Source organism: Asparagus officinalis, chromosome 2, assembly GCF_001876935.1.
Source record: "Asparagus officinalis chromosome 2, Aspof.V1, whole genome shotgun sequence".
Taxonomy (NCBI): Eukaryota; Viridiplantae; Streptophyta; class Magnoliopsida; order Asparagales; family Asparagaceae; genus Asparagus; species Asparagus officinalis.
Window position 1 is genome coordinate 14687723 of NC_033795.1, and position 13125 is coordinate 14700847.

Here is a 13125-nt window from a genome sequence, read left to right on the forward strand (position 1 = left end):
GTGCAACACCCACCAAAGTTCAGAGGAGTTTCTGAAATTAACCCTAATGATAATGATTGTGTATAGTTGATATCTAAATTCTAGACATCATTCAGATTTTTAGATTATAAGTATTTTGGTTTTTGGCTATCTTACATGCTCATTATCTTCAGACTACATATGAGAACTTCCGATACAGAGCCGACAACAGGCCGAACGTCTATGACCAAGGTTGCGTCAACAACTTCCTAGAAGTCTTCTGCACGAGAGTAAAGCCATCAAAAAATAAGTTTCGTGCCTACGTTTCAGAAGAAAACTCAAGGCCTCCTATCATCGGTTCTAGAGAGCCGGAGCCAGAACCAGAATCAACCAGTGAACCGCGATCCAAGGTAGAAGATGATCTCGAGATTGGCGGAGAATTATTGAAGATTTCGAGAAGACGAACATCTGGAGAGGTTGACGAGGAGTTGGGCGGGAGAAATAGTACTGGTATGCACAGTGTTGTGTCCGAGTCAGAGCTTGTTTCAAGAAGGAGAAGTGGAACCTGGGAAATATCACAGGATATTGTTGGCAAGACACAGCCTTTCACCGGAGCTTAGAATGTTTTAGAGTTTTTGAGGGTTATATTGGTGTTGATGTTGTTATACGTGTATGTAATAGATGTTTTCGTTCTAATTAGGAGCTTAAAATTTTAGAAGTTATAGATTGTTGTTCTCTTTGCTTTTTCATTGTGTAGCTGTTCCTTTTTGGTGTTGCTACTGGGTCCGCCTGTTTTCTTTTTTTTTGTTATTGTTATTGTTATTGTTTTTTTTGTGCGTGTGTGGGGATATTGATTCTTTTTGTAATATGCTGATGTTGGATTCCACATATCTAATCTGTGATCTCTTTTGTTGGTCCTGTGGCATGCTATTCATTCACATTTGTTCTTTGGTTCGTCTTAATTGATACATGATATATTCTTCAATTAGTTTTTTATACTACCCCACCTTTTTTTTTCCGGCTCCGTAGAGAGATCATTTTCTTGGTGATTTAATAAGGTGAAAATATCAAATATTGTCACATGAAATTGACATGAACTTCAATGCCTAATATGATTATCTTCCTAACTTCTTTAATGAAACTTCTTATGATTGAAAAATATTATTGATTACTATTTCATTCATATTTGCTTGATTTATCTGAATCTTTTGGTTTAAAATCATTTCACTAGCCTCATTGCTGTTGTTTATCCAATCAAAATTGCATTATCATTTCCATACAGTATGTAAATGGGCCAGGCCTATTACTGGAACGCAAACCCGACCCGTTCTCAAGGCCACACGCTTCTGAGCTCCGACTCCGCCGACTCCGCATCCCAATCCTTATTATATAAGCCCTAAACCCCTAAAATCCCCCCTAATTCTTCAAAAGATTCTTCGCTTCCGCAATTCTCACTTATATTTCTAGGGTTTCACAGTTCCCACTCCCATCGATTTCACCGGAAAAAGATGGACTTCGACGAGTACGATTACTTGGAGAAGGCGGTTGACGACGTCGAGATCCGCAAGGATAAGAAGAAGGACGACGAAAAGGACGAGAAGAGCTCCCGCCGCCGCGAGAAGGACGGCGGAGAGAGAAGGTCGGAGAGAAAATCTTCCAGGTCGGAGGATGCCGACGGAGACAAGCGCGACGATCGAGATCGGTCCGAGCGCAGGAACAAGGAGAGGGATCGAGAGAGCGAGAGGGATCACCGGAGGGAGCGCGAACGAGAGAAGGAAGGGGATCGGGAGCGTCGGAGTAAGGATAGGGATTACAAGGAAGAGAGAGACAAGGGCAGAGATAGGGAGAGGGACAGAGAGAAGGAGAGAGAAAAAGAAAGAGAAAGAGAGAGGGAGAGATTGAGGAGGAGCAGCAGTAGATCGAGGCATGAGGCCGAGAGAGAGATGGAGAGGGCGAGGAGCAGAGAGAGGGCCAATAGAGAGAGGGAATTGGAGCGTGAGATAAGGGAGAGAGAAAGCAGGTATTTCTCATCCTTTTGTTTCTTTGTGAGTGCGTAGAACTTCAATGTTTTCCATAAAGTGAAACTCGTGTACGCAAATTCCTAGACCACCATTGCCAATTGAAATAAGATATTAAAAAAATGAGCATAACCGAAATGAGAATGTTAGGGTGATGGAAGAGAGGAATTGTTTTAAATTGAGGGAAAATTCTATAGGACAACTATAAGATAAAAAAATGCATTATAGATTAGCATGTTGGTGAAAATTTATAAACATACCGAAAATGAGTGTAGCAAAAATGAGAATGGTCTGATGGATAAATGGATATAAACTATATGGTAAAAAGAGGAGTACATTTATAGGTGGGTAGAAGTTTCTTCTATTGAAAATAAGATGAGAGGAGAACCGTTTGAGATGGTCTGATAATGTGTAGAGGAGATCACTAAATACACTAGCTAGGGAAAGTAGAGTCATAATAAAGAGAAAGGAGGACTAGAGAGTAGAAACTAGAAAACATGTATTTTTGTCGTTCTTTGTTTGTTAAACTTTCATTCTAGAGCTTGGCATTCAAATTTCTTAGTTAGATGCATGCATATAATTTCAATTTAGAGGGATAAATCAGAGTAGTAGAGTAGCGTAAATTGTAACTGAATTTTTTATAACTTGCATTGCTTGCTATAAACTATTGTTGGTCCTGTAGCTATCATATAAAATGAAATTGACGGGAATTTTCTATAAGAGAACTACCAACAATACTTATAGATCATAATGTTGAATAATTTAAAGTATAGGCAAAAAAAGAGTTTGACAGAAATGAGAAATTGAGAACATTGCGGTGGAAAAATGGTTGTACACTAAAAGACGGGACAAGAATTAAGTCCATTCATAGAAAGTTAAAAGTTGCTCCTATTGAGATAAAATGAGAGAATTGGTTCATATGGTTTGATCATGTTCAAATGAGATCACTAAACACTGTAATTAGAAGAAGTGATAGATTATAATTAGTGGAGGAAGGGTAACTGGAGGTAGGCTTAGAATATGTTGGGAAGCAATTAAGAAGGATGCGTAATGGTTAATTTGGTAGAAGCAATAACTCTTAATGGAAAGAATGAGATACATGTAGCCGTATTTTTTTTTAAAAATGGGATAAAGGATTTGTTGTCGATATCATTGCCAATTTTTTGGTTCACTGACTAGAAAAACTAAAATTGCATGCACACTAACTGTAGTTCGAAGTGCCTCATATCGAATTTATATAGGCATATTTTAGCCTATATTTTCTCTGTCATCTATGTATCTATCCACTCCATACAAATGGGTGAACCCAAGATGTACTATTCATGCTACAGTAAATACTATAGTAATATTTACTGTAACATTATTATTGTAACAAGTACGAAACCGGGCACAGGTTTTTGAAAAACACTACTGTAGCACATGAGAATACTGTAGCAGAGGAGGGATGCTGTAGCACCCAAAAAATTTAAAACTGGAGCAGTCAAAACCGGGATTACTGTAGCAAAAAAAAATGCAGTGCTTTCCACGGTGTTCACACTAGTTTCTTATAATAAGAAAATTGCCGATTACCTGGCATGAACTGACCATGTTATTTTAGACCTATTATCAATGAATGAATGCTCTATATTATTTTGATATGTGGTTTTTGAGTCTTGAATATTTTGATTTTGTTAATAAACTATCTACATTTTTGTGTAGGAGATTCAAAGAGAAAAAAGAAGCCGCAGAACTAGAAGCTGATCCTGAAAGGGACCAGAGAACTGTTTTTGCTTATCAGGTAATAGTTTGTAGTTTATGTTTTCACTTCATTTATTATTGGAAAGGGGTATTCATTTCATCCATACACAACCAACTTCTAATTTTTTTCTCTTTTGTTATTTTAGATGCCTTTGAAAGCGACAGAGAGAGATGTTTATGAATTCTTCTCGAAAGCAGGAAAGGTTAGTGGAATGAGTTACTTGTTCCTCTTATCACACAATAATATGCGGTTGATGATCGTTTTTAATTTGTTAGGTTTAGCTTCTTGTATTGACATAACACATCCATCTGATAAGAGTGTTCTGATATTTACATGTATCATGCAACCACAGGTATCTGAGCTTACATAGTACTACAAGTATACTTATCTCCCCTGTCCAGTTTATTATTTAAAATATTTCATAACTTGTTATCTTATTAGGATTAAAGCTTTTGGTAGGCAATTCGCTATTTCAATATCTTCAGTACATACGTTGAGATACACTTGCTTCTTATTGCAGTAAATGCTCCTGTGCCTTCAATGAGGCCTATTATAATGACTTTTTTAGATACACTTGCTTCTTATTGCAGTAAATGCTCCTGTGCCTTCAATGAGGCCTATTATAATGACTTTTTTGTGGCTCAACATTCTTTTATTTCCTGTGCCTTCAATGAGGCCTATTATAATGACTTTTTTGTGGCTCAACATTCTTTTATTTGGTGAGTGAAAAGAATTGTAAGTTTGATTGCTCACCATATTGGGTGCAGTCCTTAGGGTGGTGTTATGTGTAGTAAGCATGTCAATGCATTTTAAGCTGCAAACTGTATAAGTATTACTTCGTTAATGATGTCAGATTTACAAGCAATTAATTTATGGCTTCCAGGTTAGAGACGTGCGGCTAATCATGGATCGGAACTCGAGACGATCAAAGGGAGTTGGGTATGTTCTCTTGTTCTTTAACTTGTTTGTTGATGCATTATAGCAAGGTTCTTAGACATGCTTCCATGAGGATGATCCTTCTAAAGTTATTTTGCTCGATTATTCAAAAAGTCAGATAAGGAAAGAACATCACGTGATGGAGGTTTCAGGAAGTAATGATAATAAACAACTTGAATTTTTATGAATGTTGTAAGGCATAAAAGGTGATGTTTTGGAAAAATATAATACTTTGCACCACATATTTTGGGATCCTTCTTTTTGATAGATTTTGAGCTTGAGGTAATCTACATTCAGAAGTAGATGCAGGTAGTTTGATTTAATTCATGGCAGAAGAACAAAATTGATAGTCTATATCATCCGTTGTTATCTACTACACTATCTAGACACAGATGTCAAATCTTTTAAGCATGTTCTACTCATGCATCATCTGGTTGCAAGCTGAGAAGCCTTTTTATTTGTTTTGGAACATGACAGAACTTGTTAAAAAAAGTTTACATGCTATTCTTAGTAGTTAGAGCACTTCCAACAAGGTGTATTTTTTTCTAAGCAGCCCAAAAGTGAAATCAACATAATGTGATATTCTTTTGAGCTCTCTTTTTCATTTTATCACAACCGTTTCCGCAGCAATAGATGTTAACCTGCCCAATGAATTAGATCTGTTAAACGTTGTCCGGTGAATTAAAAGAATCCCTTTGTAATTACTTTGGCATCAAGCTCTGTACAAGGCCAGAGCCTAGTTCACATTTAATGAGACCTCTATGGAGTATTCATGACTTTATTCCTAGGGGAATCAGGCTTTTGCTCAGAGAATGATGATCATGACTATAATAGTAATGACCACGACAATAAGAGAGAGAAGTATTACTAAGTAGTGAATTATGTTTGCCTGCAAAAAATGAATGCATGTAATATTACGTTACGTATCATAGAAGAGCCTGTTTCTACATTAGAAAGAAGTATACGTTATATCATAAAACCTTAATTAATGCTCGAGAAGTTATTGGAACCTTTGAGCATAGTTAATGTCAAATTCATTTCACACTTACTATTTAACCACCTGAAATTGGTTCTGTAGATCTCCATTCTTCAACCATATCTTAGATAGCTCACCCTTTCTCTATTACCATGGTTTTTACTCATATGGCATGTTATTCCTATCTATCTTGCATAATAAGGGTCATACTTCCTGTTTGCTTTTGTGTTTCACCATTAAAGATGTCGATTTTAAATATAGAAGATTAAACAAGAGACTGTCATTTGTTGAATCTGTAGAGGACATCATACAAAAGAGGCATAATTATTTTCTCGGTTGAACATTTTTTTCTGTTTGAAGGATACGAAATATGGCTTCCATAGATTTATTCTAGATATACGTGGTTAAACCCAAATTGTATTTGGCGGACCATTAGAGAGTAATGAGATGATATATTTCTGCTGGATTTATATCCTTGTTCGGAGTGTAAATTGTTTTCCCTGAATATTTTTCTAATAAGTTGGATAGCTTTAGTTACATTGAGGTAGTCCCGGAATATCTCGGGGTCAGCAGCTACTCTTGTTTGAACAAGGGTGAAAGTTATGACTGTTGAACCTGTCAGAGTTATAAATAAAATTTAGCAGCTGTTCATGTGGCAGGGAACCTGCCACTCAGGGTCAACTTAAAATATCTGTCATTTTATTGAATTTAGGTTTTTAATGGGTTTGTGTTATGGGGTGAGTGAAATATCTATTAATGTTCTCACACAAGATTCTAAACCTCTTGTTAAAAGAGCACCCACAAAAGTCGAGGAAGTTACATGGACCATTGAAGAATTGACCGAGTTCAGATAAACTTTCACACTAGCCTGATATTAATCCTCTTCAGGCCGGTCCATTAATTCTGTCCAAGTATGGGTGAGAGAGCCATGTCAGAGAACCTTTGCTGTAAGTTAAAAGCGAGTTGGCTGATCAACAGATTGGTCATGTGGCTTACTTTTCATGTGACCATATGCAGCCCTTCAGTTTCCCCTAAATATTGAAATACTATATGACAATTTTTTATTTTATTTTATATGGGATTATTTTCTTTCTCATGCTTCTTTACTGCAGACTCTTATCTTGTTCTTGAGTATTTTTTTAGGAATTGTACCTTGTTCTTGATTTACCTTTTATAGCCTGGTAGAGTAGCTAGATGTTCTAGGTGGAATTTTACTTAATGTCTTCTGACAACATTTTTCTTTAATTGTTCCCTTTCCCTTTTTAGCTGTCACAGTTTTGCGCGAGGTCTTAATTTTTTCTCTGTGTTGTTACAGGTATATTGAGTTCTATGATGCAATGTCAGTGCCTATGGCAATAGCTCTGTGTGGTCAACTCCTTTTAGGTCAACCTGTGATGGTCAAACCTTCAGAAGCAGAAAAGAATCTTGTCCAATCAACTGCTACAGGAAGCTCAGGTGTTGCGGGTGCAGGAGCTGCTAGGAAAATTTATGTTGGGAATCTTCATTTTAATATTTCAGAAGATCAACTTCGTCAGGTGACTTTTGAGTTAATTTACCTTTCTTTTTACAATCCATAACATTAAAAGATAGTTAATCTGACTGCAAGAAATCACTATTTGCTTACTGATCATGCATCTGCATTAAAAAAAAATCTACATTATCTTATTTTCTTTTATAATTACAGAAGTTTAATTATTTTTAAGAGCAGATATGATTATTTTCTGTTGCTGGGCAGGAATATCTACTTATAGGTGCATTCCTGTCCTTTGCAAAAAATTGACAGTTTTCAGCTTCACCATTCCATAGCTCAAAGTTTCCTGACATGTGAGTTATAAAGCTTTTCTGGTGGCTGGTCAACCTGAGCAGACATGTTATGGATTTGATATGCACTCTGTGATCATATAGACATATCTTCTGTCTGGGAACTTTAAATTTTACTTCTTATTCAATGTTGTTTACTTTTGTTGGGTACGTTTGGAAGTTATAGAATGATGAAGTTTAATTATTAGTTCTTCGACAGAAAATTGCATTGACATACGGGAGAACCATATACCATCGGATATCTCCATAGAAGCCTGTGGTTGTGTTTCCTAGGGTTGAAGTGGCTGGGCTGGGGTCATAGAGGGGAAATAACAAAGGAAGTCTGTTGAAATCAGCAAGTTATTATTCTATTTTCCTTATGTTTTATTGGTATCCATATCCTTCCCCCCAGTACAGGTTTTTTTTTTCTAGATTTATTATACATACCTTAATCTCGGTTATGACTATCATGGGTTACCCTTGCCTCTCATACCTATCCTGTGGTAACTTGGACAAACCTAAATCCTTGGATCGCCCATGTGCCTACGCAGAGGAGCTTTTAAGCTAAGCCACTTCTTTCGCCTTTAGCTTGACAGTAGGAATGTGATACTTGCCTTTAAGCTTTGAGCTTGGCACCTTGGCAGTATAATCTATAGAACCGGATAAGCCAGGCCAATTGGTTAGTGTGTCTCGATAGCTTTTTCTCTTGTTTCATCAGTTGCCATTGGTCCTGTCGTATTAAATTGAAGGCATGGCCTTGTGTGAAAGAAGAAGACGGCACTATCAAATCTGTTATTTGCGAATCTGCATTAGTGCAAATCTGATCTTTTCGGGGTTGAAGGAGTAAGCGCAGCTATTAAATCCGCATCTAGCTTGACTGCTGGAAAGCTTTACTTGGCTTGGCTAGAAGGGATGAGCGACAGACTCATGGGAGAAAACTTTTAGGTTTTTTCACAGCGATAAATTTACCTGTCTAACATGTCTGTTACACGGTTACACATCAAAATGTTCTTTAGCATGTGGATGTTAACCACAACTCATGTCTGTCTAGCATAATTGCTGATTACTAGGGGCGCCTTGTGATTACTAGGGGTACCTTGTACTCTCATATTTAAGCACTCTACCAGGCTGATCATTTTTATATGGCTGTGGTGCTGATACGGAAGGTACACCATCTTAAGATATGATATCTAGTCTTTCAATCTCAGTTAAAATTTATCCACAAATCATTGTGTTTTTCTAGTAGTTCAATTGCTAGAGCCACCTCTTGTATTTGACTGTGTGTTCATATCTGCACACTTCTAACTTTATCTCATGTTTCTGGTCGAAATATTAGTCTGAATACTTCTCCCTTCCCTTTTGTTGTGGTGGTACTTGCTCTTACATTTGTACTTGATTTATTCTTATACCAACCATGTCTAATGACCAACAGAATTCCCAAATGAAAAGTGGTCTACAGTAGACAATTTATTTCTTTTGGTGAACTATCGTATATAATGGCTTGCTGATTAGTTTCTCTCCTTTTTTTTTTGATTTATAAAGACCGTCTTTATGATTCCTTTTCCTTTCTCTTCAGGTTTTTGAACCTTTTGGTCCAGTTGAACTTGTACAATTACCTTTGGATCTGGAAACTGGGCAGTGTAAAGGTTATGGTTTTGTTCAAGTAAGTATAGCTCAAGGTCCCTTGTGCGACTAACTTATCTCTTCATTGCTAATTTTCTGTTTGCATGGTCAGTTTGCCCAAATGGAACATGCGAAGGCAGCTCTAAGTTTGAATGGGAAGCTAGAGATAGCCGGCCGGGTCATCAAGGTAGTAAATCCACTATTGGTTTTTGTGGTTGCAGCTTTCTGCTTGGTGATATCTGTTGTTAAACTTAGTTGCAGGTTTTTTTCTTGGTGATTTCTGTTGTTGATCGTAATTAACAAGATAAATAAATTATTTATGATGACAGGTATCAGCAGTCACAGATCATGTCCCTGTACAGGAAACTGGAGCAAATGCTGCTGACTTTGATGATGATGATGGCAGTGGTTTGGTGAGTTAGAAATTTGCTTTTTTTTTTATCTCACGGGTCTTGCGACCTGTGAGTCTTATGACTATGGCCATTAACGCATCTTATGATATCTAGAGATACTGTGCCCCCTTCTTACCTCATTTTACTGGTTTGGACTGAGAAAATAACGCAATCTCACAGTTTACTTTTCTTACTTCATTGGTTCTTTGTATACAACAGTTGAACCCAATCTCTTATCTATTTTATCACAATTGATGTCACAGCGAGAGTTTTGAATTAACTTTTAAAAAGAACTCTGTTGATGGTTAAATGTGAATTTTCTTTGTTTTTTAATGCAGTCCTTGAATGCTCGATCAAGAGCCATGCTGATGCAGAAACTCGATCGCACGGGAACAGCCTCAAGGTTTTTGCTTCATTATGTAGAATTGTGGAACAGAATTATTTTCTGAAAACTAATTTATGCTTATTTTATGTAGTATTGCTGAATCTCTTGGAGTACCCTTGGTAAATGGGGTTGCACAACCAAATCAACAGGCATTACCCTTAACTACAAATGGGCAGGCTACATTACCTGCAGAATGGGGTTGCACAACCAAATCAACAGGCATTACCCTTAACTACAAATGGGCAGGCTACATTACCTGCAGCTCCATTGCTAACTTCCCCACTCGCAGGCATTACCCTTAACTACAAATGGGCAGGCTACATTACCTGCAGCTCCATTGCTAACTTCCCCACTCGCCGCTGTGCCAATTGGAGAACCCAGTGAATGCATTTCGTTAAAGAATATGTTTGATCCAAGGACCGAGGTTGGTTGCTTCTTTTTATACATAGTAAAGGGTGTCACATTGGTTCTTAAGATTTGATTGATCATGCAGACGGATCCCGATTTTGATTTGGATATCAGAGATGAAGTGCAGGAAGAATGTTCAAAATTTGGCCCTATTAAGCATATCTATGTGGACAAGTAAGTTCTTTTTCCAACCTTTTCTGGGTTACTGAGGTATATAATCACAATAATTCTTGCACCATTTTGTTTTCTGAAATTTATTTGGTAAATAGGTGAGTTGTCGTCGACATCTCGTTTAAATCATCATGTCTTTATGGGTTGCATATTTTATTGATTGTGCATGTTTAATGGATGTGAGGGTGGTTCAATAAAATGGAAGAGGTTTGTCAATCGATAGTGTCTATCTTTAAGAAAGGGGGTGTATCTTTCGGTGGATTCTTTTGCTCTGTCGTCATGTACACAGCTGTATAGTAATTCCCCATTTTAATTATGTAAGGGACAAACCCCATGTTTCCATCATTATTATTTATCTTAAGGTCGGGTATTTTTCTCTCTTGCCTTTTTTCTCGGAGTACCTTTTGACAGCATTTCAAAGCAGAATACAGTTTCTCTGCTGCATAGAGCTTTCTCTCCTTTGCATGCTATAGGCTGTGCATTATACCACCTTATATTTGCATCAGTACTAACCCAGTCTTACTAGATCAAAACATGTAATGTTTATAGGAATTCAAAGACTTGACACCATTTTCAGAACTAGTGTTTCTTGAGGATCTTAAAGTATTTTCCTATTTATTTTGTTTTAGACATTACTTGGGAACAATATATTTATTGCTAGTTTTAGCTTTTAGCATTTGACTTTGAATTCAAAATATTGAGAAGTCTTTAGTACTGAACCAGTTAGTTATGATTCTCCTTTTGTATAATTCAGTTGCTCTTGTTTGTAGGTTTAGCGATGGCCATGTTTATCTACGATTTGAAAGTGTAGCAGCAGCAGCTAGCTGTCAGCGGGCAATGCATATGAGATGGTTTGCTGGAAGGGCTATATCTGCCACTTTCATGGTATGCTTCTGCCTTCAAAAATAATGTTTGAAGCAACACAAAATAATAAAGGCCGTGATAACAATAATCCTTGAATTAAAACATGGGGTGAAGTACTCACAAGTGAATATGACTTGAAAAAGAATATGAAGTTATGATGTTTATACTGACAATGCACATTAATTATATTGATTCTCTTGAGATATATCAGATTATTTAATAAGAGGGAGCATTCATTATTTATATGTTTTCTTTTATTATAGTACTTTCTTTCATGAATTTTTTGGATTAAACCTAGCATAAAATAATGTGTATGAAGCGTTTCTGTAATAGTTATATTTGAATCTTTACTTTGACGAGGATGGGGAATCATTTATACATGACATGTGAGTGCATACCTACAGTAGTTATGTGTGGGGGATCATTAATGTTTTCCAACTGTTTATCTTGATTTAATCCATTATCTACTATTTATAGGAGTGAATTAAAATTCTTTTTTAATCTGGTTTGCTCCTCCGTAGTTTTATATTTCCTCAAAATGTTTCATTTCTTGCAATGTTGTGGCATAACTTGTCCTGGGTATATCTCAAAACTCTCAAAAGTTATAATCAAGACATTATAAGTTTATAATCTCTTGTTTGTATCATGCATCTTCCGTGGCGGTTTTTTTTTACCATTATCTTGTAGACATCCAAATACTATGGCGATACATCTACATTACTTGCTGATTTTTTGCTAATGAAAATAACTGGCACTCTTTATATTCCAAATAGATGGGAGTTATGCAAATCATTCCTTTGATAGGAAGTGAGAACTTGCATCTGGTTAAATTTTTAATAATGTATTAGAGCTCTATGTGGAATAACACACTTCTATTTTCTTCTCGGGTTCTCACCTTATCACAAGAGGTAACTAGGCAGTAATTATAAAGAGATTTGTTTGAGTTGAATTGCCATCTTGATAACTACAGCATCTTTTAAAAATTGGATTATTTTTTATGTGATATTATTTTTTGGCCCTAACTATATAACCTCGTTAATTGTGCAGCGACCTTATAAATATGAAGCCAAATTCGCAAGTGGAGCTTAAGGTGTTATTGCTATGTGATTATGATGAATTGTGTTTTTTTATATGAAATGAGAATCGAAATGTATCAACTAAATTGCTATAGTAGGGTCTTTATTTTTGTTTTTTTGTTATCTGTATATGCACTTAAGGTGTTGTTGCTTAAGGTTTTGTTATGCGGCATCTCAGTAGACAAAAAGGACTACGTTTTTTTTTTTTTTTTGGTTTTTTTTTCAAAAATGAAAAAAGTGATAGCCTTGAATTAATCCTCGCTTGCTGTTAGTCTCAAGTTAGCAGAACCAACAGTTTAAGGTTAAACCTGTCCATAGTTAATACGACTTATTAACAGCAGCTGGAATAGAGCAGTCGGTTAGAGCGGGCCGGAGTTGCTCAGGCTGTTAGAGCGTGTGACCATTAACTACATGGTCGGAGGTTTAAGCCTTCCTTGACTGCAAATCCTATTGGTGGGGTGTTCTGATAGGTCGAGGGGGACGGTGAAATATCATCACTGCCCTCCTCCTCTCCAATCCTGCCTGCGGTTCATAGCGCTCCGCATGGTGCCAGGCGTTCTGAAAGAATCCGCCTTCGCCCTCCTAGCAAACTTTGTGGGCCATTCCCAAATTATCCTTACGATGCGAGTGACGTCTTGTTTTCTGATGTGGCAATTGTAGCGATTACTTTTTTGATTTACTGTTATTTTGAGTTCAAAAAAAAAAAAAAAAAAAACCTACTTTTCGTTTCCCTCTTCTTCTTCCACATCTTGCCCAAATCATCTCCGATCAAGTCACTGG

The 13125-nt window shown here is 36.7% G+C and overlaps 2 protein-coding genes across 4 annotated transcripts in view; both read left to right on the top strand.

Moving 5' to 3' along the window:
• LOC109830348 (protein S-acyltransferase 8-like) overlaps positions 1-876 on the top strand; it is a 10730-nt gene extending 9854 nt beyond the window's left edge. For both annotated transcript variants that reach the window (XM_020397595.1, XM_020397594.1), the window contains one exon: positions 153-876. In XM_020397595.1, coding sequence (XP_020253184.1) covers positions 153-578 — 426 coding nt within the window. In that variant the 3' untranslated portion in view covers positions 579-876. The remainder of the gene's footprint in view (positions 1-152) is intronic.
• LOC109830350 (RNA-binding protein 39-like) lies at positions 1311-12553 on the top strand. 2 transcript variants are annotated; one of them, XM_020397596.1, is made up of 14 exons: positions 1320-1978; positions 3675-3753; positions 3860-3916; positions 4598-4653; positions 6942-7161; positions 9003-9089; positions 9162-9236; positions 9379-9462; positions 9780-9844; positions 9918-9975; positions 10116-10250; positions 10320-10408; positions 11176-11290; positions 12317-12553. In XM_020397596.1, exons 1-14 carry the CDS (start codon positions 1467-1469, stop codon positions 12356-12358), a joined length of 1674 nt encoding a protein of 557 aa, XP_020253185.1. In that variant the 5' UTR covers positions 1320-1466; the 3' UTR covers positions 12359-12553. The 2 variants fall into 2 exon arrangements, with proteins under 2 accessions (XP_020253186.1, XP_020253185.1); XM_020397597.1 differs by lacking the exon at positions 12317-12553 and having other exon boundaries at positions 1311-1978; positions 11160-11250.

Bases quoted from the DNA above. Each gene is read 5' to 3' on its own strand.
- LOC109830350 (XM_020397596.1), top strand. From the start codon at position 1,467: ATGGACTTCGACGAGTACGATTACTTGGAGAAGGCGGTTGACGACGTC. The intron at 9,090-9,161 runs GTAAGTATAGCT...TTGCATGGTCAG, and splicing joins AAGGTTATGGTTTTGTTCAA to TTTGCCCAAATGGAACATGC. The intron at 9,976-10,115 runs GCATTACCCTTA...CCCCACTCGCAG, and splicing joins TTGCACAACCAAATCAACAG to GCATTACCCTTAACTACAAA.